Below are 15901 nucleotides of genomic sequence, written 5' to 3' on the forward strand. Positions count from 1 at the left end.
CATGATGTGTTCTGCGTACAAGTTGAATAGATAGGGTGAGAGTATACAGCCCTGCCGTACTCCTTTCCCAATCTTAAACCAGTCCATTGTTCCGTGGTCTGTTCTTGCTGTTGCTACTTGGTCGTTACACAGATTCTTCAGGAAGCATACAAGATGACTTGGTATCCCCATACCGCTAAGAACTTGCCACAATTTGTTATGGTCCACAGTCAAAGGCTTTAGAATAGTCAATAAAACAGAAATAGATGTTTTTCTGAAACTCCCAGGCTTTTCCCATTATCCAGCGGATATTGGCAATTTGGTCCCAAGTTCCTCTGCCTTTTCTAAACCCAGCTTGTACATCTGGCAATTCTTGCTCCATGAATTGCTGAAGTCTCCCTTGCAGGATCTTGAGCATTACCTTACTGGCATGTGAAATGAGTGCCACTGTTCGATAGTTTGAACATTCTTTAGTGTTTCCCTTTTTTGGTATGGGGATATAAGTTGATTCTTTCCAATCTGATGGCCATTCCTGTGTCTTCCAAATTTGCTGGCACATAGCATGCATTACCTTGACAGCATCATCTCGCAAGATTTTGAACAGTTCACCTGGGATGCCCTAATTTCCTGCTGCCTTGTTATTAGCAATGCTTCTTAAGGCCCATTCAACCTCACTCTTCAGGATGTCTGGCTCTAGCTCACTGACCACACCGTCAAAGCTATCCCCGATATTGTTATCCTTCCTATACAGGTCTTCCGTATATTCTTGCCACCTTTTCTTGATCTCTTCTTCTTCTGTTAGGTCCTTGCCATCTTTGTTTTTGATCATACCCATTTTTGCCTGGAATTTACCTCTGATGTTTCTAATTTTCTGGAAGAGGTCTCTTGTCCTTCCTATTCTATTGTCTTCTTCCACTTCGTGCATTGCTTGTTTAAATATAGTTCCCTATCTCTTCTGGCTAACCTCTGGAATTTTGCATTTAATTGGGCATATCTCCCCCTATCGCTGTTGCCTTTTGCTTTCCTTCTTTCTTGGGCTACTTCTAGTGTCTCAGCAGACAGCCATTTTGCCTTCTTGGTTTTCTCTTTCTTTGGGATGTATTTTGTTGCTGCCTCCTGAACAATGTTGCGAACTTCTGTCCAGAGTTCTTCCGGGACCCTATCTACTAAGTCCAGTCCCTTAAATCGATTCTTCACCTCCACTGCATATTCCTGAGGGATATTAGTGAGCTCATATCTAGCTGATCTGTGGGTCTTCCCTAATCTCTTTAGTCTGATCCTAAATTGTGCAAGAAGTAGTTCGTGATCAGAACTACAGTCAGCTCCAGGTCTTGTTTTTACCGACTGTATAGATGACCGCCACCTTTGGCTGCAAAGGATGTAGTCAATCTGATTTCGGTGTTGTCCATCTGGTGAAGTCCATGTATAAAGCTATCTCTTAGGTTGTCGGATCATCCAGTTTACTTGGGAAGTTTTTCACTTGCTGCCATAGATTAAAGGACTCAAGAAACTAATAAATATTCAAGGTGAATTTATTATTTGGGTGCCCAGAGTCCCTCTTTTAGGGATGATGGGCGGTAACAAAATTTGAGTAATAAATAAATTAAATGTAGATCTTTTTAAAAGGAAAAAAAATGTTTGTATTTCCAGAAATTACTCAGAAAGCCCCTCAGATATGAACTGCTGAAAGCAGCTACCAAAACAAGGGAATTTTTGGTGGTGAACTCCTGACTTTATATCTCCTTATCAAAGAAGATTGATCTGGTAGTTATCACTCCTAGTAATAGGAATATTATCACCAGATCTGCTATCAATAGGACAGCAAACAAGGTTCATTAGTTCTTAGTGCATGTATTTCTGCTTAATCTGTGTGTACAGGTAGTCCTCTCTTACTGGCTACCTTGTTTAGTGACTGTTCGAAGTTACGACAGTGTAAAAAAACCCAGCTTTGTGACCAATCCTCACAAGCCATTGCAGCATCCAATGGTCACGATTGCCATGTGGGTGTTCTGCAACTGGCAAGCATTTACGACCATTGCAGTGTCCCGTAGTCACCATTCGTGTGCTTCACAACCAGCTTCTGACAAGCAGAGTTAATGGAGAAGTCAGAAGTAAAATTGCAAGTTGCTGTCATATGATGTGTCACTTAACAACCATAGTAATTCATTTAATAACATTTAATTAATGTTAGCACAGAGATAAGATGTAATCTTTGAAGGAAGAACATGGCGGCCACAAGTGAATGCCGAGCAAGCACTCTGGGGTGTGGGCTCTAATTTTGAATTTTAGACTTTACCCCGGCCCGCTGGTCTGCCTGTTGAGGTTGGGATGTTTGTAGCCCTTACCTTGTGGGCTGGTGTGGGACTGGGGGAGCCCCCTGGACAGAGCGACGGCGGAGGCTGGTGGGTCCTGGCGGGCCACGGAGTGTGGAGCTGGGACGACCCAGGACCAGAGTGGGAGCTGGAGCAGAGCAGAGAGTTGTGGAGGCTGGAGCGGCTGGAGCTGTTCATGGCTGGAACTACTGCCAGGGCTGCTGCTGCTGGGCCCCCCCCCGAGCGAGTGGGGAGTGCCTTGCTAGGCCGTGCTGGGCCTCAGCGGTGCGGGTCCTGGCGGATGTGGATGCTGGCAGCGCGGTGGACCCAGCAGGGACTGGACCCAGGGGATATCCGCAGTGCAACGGGCCTCGTGTGGGCGTTGGAGGTGCAGGTGGAGCTACAGCAGGGAAGCGTGCTGAAGCCCCCCAAATGAGTTGGGGAGGCAGCAATTGTGGAGAATGGTGGATGCCACAAATACCAGCAGCTCTGCAGGCCTTGGGTGAGTTGCCGATAGAAGGAACCACCTGGCCGCGAAAAACTGCTCCCGGGGCCTTGGCCAGAGCTCTCCAGATAACATGGAGGGCATTGGCCCAACTCAACTGGTGTGAACATCGATGGCACAGCGGGCAGGGTGAGCAGCAACATCGGGGCAGCCCCTGGATAAATGGACTGAGTGGGGGTCCAGTGACCCATAGAAGATCTAGACTCCCCAGTAGAAGAACCGGTCTGCGGGTGTTGATTTTTGTTTTAAGAGCCGAGACCTCAGGACTTATTGTGGATCACCCACCATTCTTTTAGTTATCAACAGCCTGTCAGTTCCGGTGAGATTCCTACAAGTTCAATGGGGTACTCCCTCCCACATGTGAGAGGCTGGAAAGCGAGTACAGGTTATTGATTGGGAAGGACTGTATGAGAATACTCGCCTCCTGAGTGAGAAAGTGGGTGAGGAGTAGTGGTTGTGTGCCCCCCCAACTAGTGAGAGAAGCCAAGGGGGACACAGTGAATGAGTGGGTAGGCGATGGTGAGGCCCTGACAACGCCAAGAGCCTGGGCTGGTGCATTTGAAGGGCCCGCCATCGCCTTGTGATTGAGTGAGCGTATGAGGGGTTGAGTGATTGTATGCTTGGATGGAGGAATCTCTATTTTTAACCAGGGGTCTTTGGAGTCCAGGATTGGGGGATAATGGATTGCAATACTCGTGGGATTGTAGGGCGGGACAGAGGATCAAGGTGGTGACGGGCCAGGGACGTTATGACAGGAGCCAGAAGGCGGGCCATCTATGGGGAAGACGCCCCCTATGTTTACTACCAGTGGCATGTTCCGGCCCTCCATGCTCAAACCCAGACCCTGGTGAGCAGACCCACGGAGGCCCTGATCTACGGCTGTTGCTTTGTAATGCCAGATCTGTTAACAACAAGGCCCCCCTTATTTGCGACTTGATCACAGACCGGGGGGCGGATCTGGCATGCATTAATGAAACCTGGCTGGGCCCGGAGGGAGGCGTCCCTCTTTCAGAAATGTGCCCAGCTGGGTTTCGAATATGGCACCAGCCAAGATCTCGGGGCAGGGGAGGTGGGGTGGCTGTCGTCATCCAGGAATCTCTTGTGGCCTTCAGGGGCCATGCTCCATAAGTGACTGGGTATGAGACCCTGTTTTTCAAGTTGGGTTCTTGGGAACAGTTGGGGGTGTTGCTAGTGTACCAGCCTCCCTGCTGCATAGCAACCTCCCTGCCTGAGCTGCTGGAGGCCGTCTTGGGGTTGGTAGTGGAGTTCCCCAAGCTTATGGTTTTGGGGGACTTCAACCTGCCATCCCTGGGATGGACCTCAGAGACAGCTTGGGAGTTCATGACCACCATGGTGGCCATGGACCTGATTCAGACCATTTGAGACCCACCTCAGGACAGTGGCCTCGCCCCTGATTTAGTTTTCTTGTCGGAGCAGTGGCAACGTGTTCTGAGGGGAGAGTTACAGCTATCCCCACTGTCATGGTCAGATCACACCCTGGTGAGCCTGAGATTCTCCTATGCCGCCCCCCTCCGCAGGGAGATAGGACCCATTCGATTGGTCCTCCCCCAGCGACTAACGGACCCAGCAGGGTTTCAGAGGGAGCTGGGGGTTATACCCAGGGATCTGCTGCATGGTCCAGCGGAGGCCCTGGCTGCCACCTGGAATAGGGAGGCAGCCGGGGCCTTGGACAGGATCGCGCCTGTGCGGCCTCTCTTATCCCATCAAACCCGACACTCCCCATGGTTTACGGAGGAGCTGAGGGTTCTGAAGAGGACAAAGAGATGCCTAGAGCGCCACTGGAGGAAGACAAAGACCAAATCTGACTGAACACAAGCTAGAGCGGCTATTAAGGCCTACCTTGTGGCAGTAAGAGTGGCAAAACACCAGTATTTCTCTGCTCTTATTGCATCCGCAGAATGCTGCCCGGCAGCCCTGTTCAAGATTACCCGATCCATTCTGGGGAAAAGGGACCTAGAGATCCATCTTCAGGGCCGAGCTAAGGAGTTTTCCAGGCACCTGCAGGATAAAATCGCTCAGATCCGCTCCAAGTTGGACTCTGAGCATGAGGCAGTATCTGGGGAGATACCCGGGGAATGTTCTTGCTTTGTTATCTGGAAACAGTTTGATCCTGTTGGGCCTGAGGAAGTGGACAGGATTCTCCAGACTGTAAACACCACCACTTGCCAGTTAGATCCATGTCCCTCCTGGCTGGTGAAGGCAGCTCAGGAGGAGACATGTGGTTGGGTCCAGGCGATGATAAATGCATCCTTGAGGGAGTATTTCCGGTAGCCTTCAAGGAGGCGCTGGTGCGCCCCCTCAAGAAACCATTGCTGGACCCCAGCATACTGGATAATTTTCGCCCAGTCTCCCACCTCCCCTTTTTGGGAAAAGTGGTTGAGAAAGTGGTGGCGTTGGAGCTCCAGAGGATCCTGGATGAAACGGATTATCTAGACCCCTTTCAGTCAGGTTTGGGTTATGGGATGGAAACGGCATTGTTCGCACTTATGGATGATCTCTGGCAGGAGCGGGATGGAGGCAGTGCATCCATCCTGGCTCTTCTTGACCTCTCACCGGCTTTTGATACCATCGACCATGGTATCCTTTTGGGTCGGCTCAGGGAGTTGGGGGTGGGCACCATAGTCTTGCGCTGGTTCGCCTCCTTCCTCCGGGGCCAGTCCCAGTCGGTGTTGATAGGCGAGGAGAGATCGGCCCCACGGCCCCCTTTTTGTGGGGTGCCACAGGGATCAGTACTCTCCCCTCTCCTTTTTAACATCTACATGAAACCGCTGGGTGAGATCATTCGTCACCATGGGATGAGGTATCATCAGTATGCTGATGTTACTCAATTGTACATCTCCATCCTGGGTGAAGTAAGTGATGCCATGACCACCCTTTCCGAGTGTCTGGGGGCTGCAGGGGCCTGGATGGGGAACAACAGGCTTTGGCTGAACCCTAGTAAGATGGAGTGGCTGTGGATTAATGGCACCTCGTGTCCCAGGAACGTGTCATCTTTAGTGCTGGATAGGGTTGCACTGCCCCAGACAGATCTGGTGCATAACTTGGGGGTCCTCTTGGACTCATGACTCCTGCTCGAAGAGCAGGTGGCAGTTGTGGCCAGGAGGGCCTTTGCGCAACTTCGTGTTGTGCACCAGTTACGCCCTTTCCTGGACCGAGAGGCCCTCCGAACAGTCACTCATGCCCTGGTTATCTCCCATGTAGATTACTGTAATGCGTTCTACATGGGGCTACCCTTGAAAAATATCCAGAAGCTACAGCTGGTCCAGAATGCGGCTGCGCGGACAATCTTGGGTGCTCCAAGATTTGCACACATAACACCTCTGTTGCGTGAGCTGCACTAGGTCCCAGTGTGCTTCTGGGTCCAATTCAAGGTGTTGATTATCACCTTTAAAACCCTACATGGCATGGGACCAGGATATCTGAGGGACCGTCTCATTGCTATTACATCGACCCGCCCCATTCAGTCATGCAGGGAGGGCATGTTACGGGCCCCATCTATAAAAGAATTCCATCTAGCGGGGTGTCGGAAGCGTGCCTTCTCTGCTGTAGCTCCCGCCCTTTGGAACATCCTTCCCCCAGAGGTGAGACAAGCCCCCTCGCTCCTGGACTTCCACAAAAGATTAAAGACCTGGTTTTGTAGACAGGCATGGAATGGGAGGGCAAATAATTACACCTGGGGCTGGCTAGCGCCATGAGGTGATCTGGAGGGACCTACCACACTGAAGGTCTGATTAAGATCTCTTCGCCATGCAGATTTTATTATATTTATATTTTAATTGTATTTTAATTGTAATGGTTTCATATGTTAATCTTGTTTTATTGTAAGCCACCCAGAGTCCCCCTGTTGGGGAGAGATGGGTGGTGAATAAATTTATAAATAAATAAAAATAAATAAAATAACAACCAAATGGGAAGTGAGGACATAAGCTGGTCACAGTCACGTGATTACTGCTTAACAACTGCAGAGCTTAGTGGCAGAGTTGCCAGTCCCAATTGTGATCGCTAAGCGAGGACTAGCTGTATTCCAAAGTACACCCAAAACTAATTTATGTATTAAAGAAACAAAAGAAATAAAATGGACTAATAACTAACAGGTACAGCATCGATCTTCAAGAGTTGGGCAGCTGAACAAAGCATAAAGGGAGAGAAGACAGAAGTGAGACAAAATTGGCCAGAATGAAATATTAACACCGTCCAGCAAGGATGGGGAACCTAGCACTCTACAGACATCTGGAACTACAACTCTTTCCATTTTTTGCCAGTTATTCTGCTGGCTGGAATTGATAGAAACTGAAGTCCAAAAGATCTGGAAGGGATTTTCCCAGTTACTTCATTCTCACACATAGACATAAATTTACTGAAGGAAATTTACTGTAATTTCCTTCAGTAAATATCCTGTAGATATTTATTGAAGTCTTGATATGCTTAATGTTTTGGTGGTCCTTATTTTATATGAATTACATGCAATTTATTGCACTTCAACTTAAAAGTAATAAAGAGCTATTTAGCAGGAATTATAATTTTAGAAACAAAAATGTAACATGGAATAATCACTTAAATTTTAAGTTTGCATACTGTGATGCCTCAGAGAAAGGTGCTTCTCTATCAAGGATAATGAGGAAAATTTGAAGTTTTTCTTTCACGTTAAGAATCAAACTACTGTTAGGAGACATATTATCTTCATTATTTTATCCATCATCCAATTTAGGATGTTCGCTTTCTCTTTGAGCCAAAAGTAAATAGCACAAAGATGTTTATTCGTTTAGTCGCTTCTGACTCTTCATGACTTCATGGACCAGCCCACGCCAGAGCTTCCTGTCGGTCGTCAACAGCCCCAGCTCCCCCAGGGACGAATCTGTCACCTCTAGAATATCATCCATCCACCTTGCCCTTGGTCAGCCCCTCTTCTTTTTGCCTTCCACTCTCCCTAGCATCAGCATCTTCTCCAGGGTGTCCTGTCTTCTCATTATGTGGCCAAAGTATTTCAGTTTTGCCTTTAATATCATTCCCTCAAGTGAGCAGTCTGGCCTTATTTCCTGGAGGATGGACTGGTTTGATCTTCTTGCAGTCCAAGGCACTCTCAGAATTTTCCTCCAACAGCACAGTTCAAAAGCATCGGTCTTCCTTCTCTCAGCCTTCCTTATGGTCCAGCTCTCGCAGCCATATGTTACTACAGGGAACACCATTGCTTTAACTATGCGGACCTTTGTTGTCAGTGTGATGTCTCTGCTCTTAACTATTTTTTCAAGATTGGTCATTGCTCTTCTCCCAAGGATTAAGTGTCTTCTGATTTCCTGACTGCAGTCAGCATCTGCAGTAATCTTTGCACCTAGGAATACAAAGTCTTTCACTGCTTCTACATTTTCTCCCTCTTTTTGCCAGTTATCAATTAAGCTGGTTGCCATAATCTTGGTTTGTCTGAGGTTTAGCTGCAAGTCAGCTTTTGCACTTTCTTCTTTCACCTTCATCATAAGGCTCCTCAGTTCCTCTTTGTTTTCAGCCATCAAAGTGGTATCATCTGCATATCTGAGATTGTTAATGTTTCCTCCAGCAATTTTAACTCCAGCCTTGAATTCCTCAAGCCCAGCATGTTGCATGATGTGTTCTGCGTACACGTTGAATAGGTAGGGTGAGAGTATACAGCCCTGCCGTACTCCTTTCCCAATCTTAAACCAGTCAGCACAAAGATACAGAACAGTTAATATGGTAGACGATCTAGGTTTTCAAAAACTCATTCATATTTAATGGGAATTTACACATTCTGCATTGTAGCATGGGGAGCCCCAGGCAGAGATGCAACAAGACAGCAGTTTGGTGGAAACCTCACATTGAATTTACAGGTTTTAATATGCTGGTCTCCTAAATATTCTAACATTCTGGAATGGGTTGTCAACTGCAGGGTGAAAAGATGGCTTTCTTCTAGAATTTGTCCCTTGTACATGCATATTCAAAGATATACTGTTGATGAATGTTGTTACAGAATGTGTCTCTGGAGCAGGAGGTGATGTGATGGACTTCAATAATGCTGCTGGTTCTCAGGAAGGAGGGAGCACATTCCAAGGAGGGAAGCAAGATAAGAGAAAACACAGTCCAGAGGTAGAAAGTGAGATGACTAAGAGGTTCAGAGTAGCCCCGCCCTAGAGCCTTCCCAGGTTATTTCCCTTTAGGTTAAGAACAGTAGTTTTAGTCTGGCAAGATTCTATCTATACAGTGTGTGCAAATAAAGAACTGAAGTTTGGTTGGATTGATTCTTCATCATTCTTGGGCTGGCCCTGACAATGTTGATGATTTAATTTACTAACTGGAAGAATTTCCTTTGCTAGAATTGAGTGAAACAGGTAGGATAAGCTCCAGATAACATTAATCAAGAGAAGGCATAGACAAAGGATTACCAAAGGGTTTTGTAAGCACCAGCATTTGTTGCATTTAAAGGGATGCTATGGCTGCAATCTGGTAGAAAAGATTGCAACCATCCGATATAAAGTATGCCTAAGGAATCAAAAGTTCAACCAAGATATTTCTTTTGCTGCTTCCTTCTCTCTCTGGCATGGCTCCTTTCAGTGGCTTGCTGTTACCACAGCTTGCTGTCATATTGGATCAGCTATGAACAACATTAGCTGCAAACACTCAAAGAAATAAATAAGTAACCAGGATTCAGGATGAGCTTACCTGGGACAGCTTGACAAATGTCAAGATGTGCAATTCAGATAACCATAGCAAACCATGGAAAGAAACATAAACCTACCTTGAGGGAAGACAGAGGAAGTGGGGGACTAGAAAAACTTGTCATATTCCTGATCTCCCAACCATAGCTTGTAGATTGGGAAAATATGATATCTGAATCTGACCACAGCTTTTATTTCAAATTATCCTGAATAACTTAATCTTCTTTGGTTCTTGCTGTAATAAAGAAAATGATTTGCTAGCTTTCTAAAGAAGTATATCATGGCTTTTTTTAGGAGTCAGACCATCTCTGCAAGTGTGAATGTCAAGAACTCCTTCCAGGATCTTGGTATGTTTTCATGCTGTCAGTTCTAATATCTAAATATTTTAATTTCCTACAGGTTTTCAGAATCAATTGCATAGTGCAGTCAAGTACAGCTTCCTTTTTATCCCTAGCCCTTCTATCAGTCAATATGAACTCTTTTTCTGTTTTTAACTCAGTGCCTTTCAATTATTTTTCCTTTCTTCTTTTAAATTATTCCTGTCTGCGCAGTATATTTCAAAACATGCAGATCCTGAAATTATGACCATAATTGAAATAATTATCCTGGGCAATCAAAATAAAATAAAAAATATATTATCATCTACTTACCATAATCTGCTGATACGGATCTATACTGGACATTCTAGATTCAGTGGCCACGTCTGGGATAGGATGAGAATTATGCAAGCTTTTGTAGACGTAATGGTTGTTCACAGGACAGCCTCCAGTATGAATTTCCACTTTCTTTAAATGGCTGTAAAATAACACAAAAAATATCTATCCTATTCTGTAACACATCTCCAGTTAAAATATCATGATCTCTTAATCTCACAAGTCAAAGTATTATGGAGCCAGATGAGGATCCTGTTGGGTTTAAGGCAAGGTAAAGCAAAGGCAGAGAAGGAACAAGGCAAGGCAACCCAAAGCCTGTAAGAAAAGTCTTCCTAAAGGCAACTGCAAGAACATCTAAACCAGGGTTTCTCAACCAGGGTTCTATGGAAACCTAGGGCTCTGTGAGAGGTCACTAGGAGTTCCCTGGGAGATCATGATTTATTTAAAAAATTATTTCAAAACTGGGCAACTTCACATTAGGGCTACGTTTCATTCTTTAGTTTAAGAACACTGTTAATGCATATATACAGGCCCACACATGAAACGAATATAATAATTTTGTAACCTCTGATCTATATTTGAGCCTGAATGTGCAGAGGTTCCCCAAGGCCTGAAAAGTATTTCAAGGGTTCATCCAGGGTCAAAAGGTTGAGAAAGGCTGATCTAAAGTAAAAATAATTGTTGGCCTTCTAGTTCTACTGAACTACAATTTTAAACATCCCTAGGCAGCATTGCCCTATTTGCAGGAATCATGGACGCAGCATTCCAAAGGTTCTGGAGACATCACATTGCAATAGACTGATTTATGAATACTTGCTCTAGCATATCCATGTAAAGAGGCTCATTTGGAGATACCACTGATTTTCCTGCAGTCTCTTCCTCCAGCAAGAGGTGGGCAAATCATTCATTTAAATTTAAGTTTAAATTTTGGGCTCATGTCCCAATGCCTTTCACTTTTCCATAGAGATTTTGACACACACACACAAGTCCAGCTTATGCACATAGCCAAAGAATAAAGTCGAATGTTTCAAAATTATCTCAGACATTCAAGTATTTTAGACAGGAGAAGCTAACTAGTTAGGTGAAACAGCAAAATTATCTGGTGTGAGATTCATGAGTATTCCAAGCTAGATGCTTGCCCAGACATAGAAGAATGAACAGCATTAGCAAAAAATAAATTATTAATAATCAGGAGGCATACTATTCAATAAATTAAGAAAATGCAAATTCAAGGTACCCAAGATCTAAGGGAAAGCTTGAATGTGACAGCAGTAGCTATAACTATTCATATACATGCCCCATTTATGATCAAAGCAGCAGATTAGAGTTTCTAACTTTGATCAAAAGGGGCAGATGAGGGATATAAGCTGTCTCCCCAGCCTTTGCTCAGCTCATCTTTCTGGTGGTCTGGTGCAAATATGAGAAGTGGGCCAAGGTGAGAGAAAAATATTTGGGGAAATTAAAGGACTAGAAGAACAAATTACTCATATCTGCTCCCCTCTTTTAAGTTGAGTTTTGACCATCACTACCACCACTATTCAGTTCCTGTGTTATACATGAATAGGAACATATATGAACTAAAATAAATATGTCTGCTGTTATTATATTTAAGTACAGCTTTAGTGCTTCTAAATTTGGCCAAACCTACATTTTAGATTTCAGTTTGACAGACAGACAGGCAGAAATGCTTCCTTTAAAAGATGGGGGGAAAAAACTATTTTGAGAAATGGTTTTGCTACTTCAAAAGGAAATTTGAAATGCTGTAGTTATACATTTACATGAAGTTACAGTCATCTGAGTATTCTTTCTCAGATGTGCTTCACTGATAAAACAAAAACTTACTGCCAAATTGCTCCAATACCATGATCCCCAACCATGAAGTGATTAACCAGTATGGCAAAAGACATTTCGTGGTGTTTCTGGATCATTTGTTGTGAGATCAGCTTGGTCCTGAAGACTGTAGAAGCTGGCTATCTCCAGTTCAAGTTTTCCAACTTCTTATTCTGGTTATCCCTTTTTTATTATTATAAATCAGACTTCCCACCTAAAACATTCCAAATGTGCTGGAGTACAGCTCTTACCATTCCTGACCAATGTAGCCATTATAGGACCCTCACAATGTTACACGGACATAAGAGTTATAGTCCAAAGCAGTTTAAACAAATGCAGTAGAAACACATCAGATTGTATTTGAGAATTTCCAATATGCTTTTTAGCTAGTGTCAATTATAGTAAACAAATACTTGTTTCTCTAAGCATCAGTTCAAGCACTGCTCCACTACAATGTGTAATCTTTCCATCTTTGTGTATACAGTAATCTTGCCGCAGTAATCATATATTGAAATAAACTTCCACGGCTCTTTCAAATGTATTTGGAAATATATTGGAAAGGTATTTCAAATGTATGTTGGAAATGTGAACAATATGAAGGGACATTTTATCATGCTTGGTGGACATGTAAAAAAGCTAAAAAAAATTGGATTCAAATACAAACATTAATACAGAGGATTTTAAAGATTAATATTCAATTGAAGCTTGAACTTTTCCTTTTAGGTCTGCTGGATAAACAGAAAAGAACCATTCGGAAATTCTTCTTGATGTCCAACTGAGAATTGCAGCTGTCTCGTTCACAAAGCCAGCATGACAACAAAATAATCATTGAAAAATTCTCCAGATTAAAAGTGTTACGTTAGTAAGGACTAATCACCACAAGATTAAATAAACACTTTTTGCTTTGCAGTTTGACTAAGAACAAAAGAAGAAAGGTTACTGGATGTCATATGTTTTCAAAGTGTCTAGAGATCATGCTTCAGCACTGACATTACTTAGAGATATAATTTGGTATTTAAACATGATATAATCCATAGTCAGTTTGTGACAATTAGTATAATAAATGGAAAGTCCATGTTATTTCCTCTAGATCAGCCTTTCTTAACCTTCTGATCCCAGAGGAACCCTTGAAATATTTTTCAGGCCTTGGGGAACCCCTGCACATTCAGGCTCAAATATAGGCCAGAAGTTATGAAATTATTATATTTATTTCATGTGTAAGCCTGCATATTTGCACTAACAGTGTTCTTAAACTAAAGAATGAAAGTTACCTCATTAATGTGAAGTTGCCCAAATTTGAAATATTTTTTTAAATAAATCATGATCTCCCAGGGAACCCCTAGTGATCTCTTGCAGAACCCTAGGGCTCCATGGAATTCTGGTTGAGAAACCCTGCTCTGGATAGTATTAAATCTCACCCATAGGGAGGAATAGGCAACTATCAAAAGAAAACCCCATTGGGAAAATATCCCATTTATGAAAAAAAAATGCTAATTATTTTTTTACATCTCACAGTTTCCAATGGGTCTATTTTAATGGTGAGTAGGGGCACTTCCATATTGTCACTCTTTCATTTCCCAAACACTCAGGATCATTTTCAGGGAATCCTTGATTGTTTTGACCCCTGCTAATTTGGAATGATAACATGGATTGACAGCCTCTGCTCTGCCTTAAACCGCTACAACTTTCTATAGCAACGAAAGTCCTGGTACTCCATATAAAAGGGTAAAACAAGGGGGGAAAGGGGGAGGGAGGGCAGGCAGCCAGAACAGTAGTGTCAAAGCTTCTACTTATTATGTATGTCATTTTACATGACTACTTCCACTGAGGAAAGACTGGAAAAATTATCCAGAGTGATCTACATTTATGGCTGACTGGAAACCCCTTAAAGACTTTTTGCACAAAACAACAAAATGCACTTATGATTTGTGGTTTTAATGATTAGGGGGAAAAAACAGAATAGAAAAAAGTGAGCTTTTTTTGTAATCACAGAGTAAGAGTTAATTTTGTAATTGTACTTATATTTGCTGCAGAAGAAATCAGAAGCTTCTTTTTCTATTTAATTTTGTTCTTTTTGCACTTTTTCTTTCTTTCTTCTTTCTTTCTTTCTTTCACTCCTTATTAGTTTATGTTAGTTTTTATGTTCTTTGTAAAACTTTTAATAAAATTTATTAAGAAAAGAAATACATTTTTAAAATAATTGTGTACCCCTATACATATCTACTAAACTCACTCAGTCTTACTCCCTGTTAAGTGGGAATAGAGCTTCAGACTAAATAAAACAATAAGCAAGCACATTTTAGTAGCTGGTTGCATCACCATCCTGTTCACAGAAAACATCACTGAAGAGAAAAAATAGTCATCATTAACACGTGCTTAATATGTGCCAATGATCAAAATTATAATATAAGCCTATTTGCTGTATTTTTAGATGGGACCAACTTTTTCACTTAATCTATAAATAGGAAGATGGAGGGAGGGAGGGAAATTATTGCTCCATCATCTGCCTACACAGCTGCTTAAAATGACACTATTACCAACAAAAGAGCCAGGCATTGCTTCAATGACTGCTAAGCATGATGTTGACATTGTCAGAAGAGTGTAAACATCTGGCAAACAATCAAGATGGCAGGCCCAAACAAGCCATGGCATTTGATGCAGACAAAGCTGCTGCAAATTGTAAATTGACACACCTATGTGTGAAGATAGACCACAAATTTCTACAGAACAACTCCATTCAGGAAATGCAAATAAACCCTGAAGAAGTACTGTCACTCAGTACAGTCACGTCAGACCAATTGTCTGAACCATTGTCTGGGTCTGCCAAAATAAAATGCTATGTTCCTTTGAAAAGCCCACTACATAGCTGTGATCCACTAAGTTCAGCAGAAGTCAACTTATATTCAATGTAGATCTCATTTTTGCTTTCTGTCCTGAAAATAACCCCTCCCCTGCAAAAAAGTAGTCAAGTAAAAGGGAGTTCCATACACCTGAAAGCCAACCTTGTATACTTGGTGCAATGTAATTGTTTGATTAATGATAAAAATGTCTAGGCCTGTTTACAGCTTTAACAAAAGAAAACCTTTAAAGTTACCTGACTATGTATTTCTTCAAGAATGAGAGCTATGCAGTCTAACTGGTCATACAAGTCATGACTGCCAGTTTGAAGCGATAACCATTTAACAGGTCAAAAATAATTCAAGGTTTCTCATATTATACTAGACAGGGTATTACACAAAGATTTCAAATGTCCTTCCCTGAAAAATCACATGTTGAAATAATATGATCTGATTAGATAATGGACATCCCTATTTCTTAAGCTTTAGCTTCCTTCCTTTTAGACATACGTAATGCAGCAAGTTGAAATTATGTAAGATGTATTTTAAGAATTAGAAAGAATATATGTATTTTTTAAAAAAATTCTAGGTAATGTGCTAAATCGACTACATTCCCCTTTTTTGTACTAAATATGCAATGCCCTCATCTGCATTTGGTCCCCCAGGTTCCTCACCTGGTATCTTACAGATTAGCTAGAAAGCAAGATCATCCAAAAACAGCATAGATGCTATGCAAAGGGCATCTAGAGGGAATCAAATTGGGGACACCAACAAATACTAATTAAAATTGGCTTTAAGGGTAATTTGGAAACTATTAATTTTCCTATATGAATCTTAAGAAGAAATTGTAAAAATTTCTTGTCATTATGCAAAAAGGACTACTGAACTGTCAAAAATAAAAGGATGGTACATTATTTGGCACCAGATAATAATGCAATAGGTTTTATACACCTTTGAGCAACAGCTCCTTAAAACCATGTGACACAATTGTTTCTGAAACAAATTGCTTTCAAGAAGGAGCTTAAAAGCTGACGCTGGAAACTGCTATTCAAAAAAAGTTATGCCCTTGAATGCTACTAAATAGCTGTTTGGATCCCAC

At 42.6% G+C, this 15901-nt stretch overlaps 1 protein-coding gene across 1 annotated transcript in view; it reads right to left on the bottom strand.

Annotated features, from left to right (window-relative positions):
* The window catches only part of PLA2G4A (phospholipase A2 group IVA), an 88892-nt gene that overhangs the window by 57382 nt on the left and 15609 nt on the right, over nucleotides 1-15901 (bottom strand). Inside the window, exon 2 of the mRNA XM_063298412.1 lies at nucleotides 10133-10277. Coding sequence (XP_063154482.1) covers nucleotides 10133-10165 — 33 coding nt within the window. The 5' untranslated portion in view covers nucleotides 10166-10277. The remainder of the gene's footprint in view (nucleotides 1-10132; nucleotides 10278-15901) is intronic.

Source organism: Candoia aspera, chromosome 3 (genome assembly GCF_035149785.1).
Source record: "Candoia aspera isolate rCanAsp1 chromosome 3, rCanAsp1.hap2, whole genome shotgun sequence".
Classification (NCBI taxonomy): Eukaryota; Metazoa; Chordata; class Lepidosauria; order Squamata; family Boidae; genus Candoia; species Candoia aspera.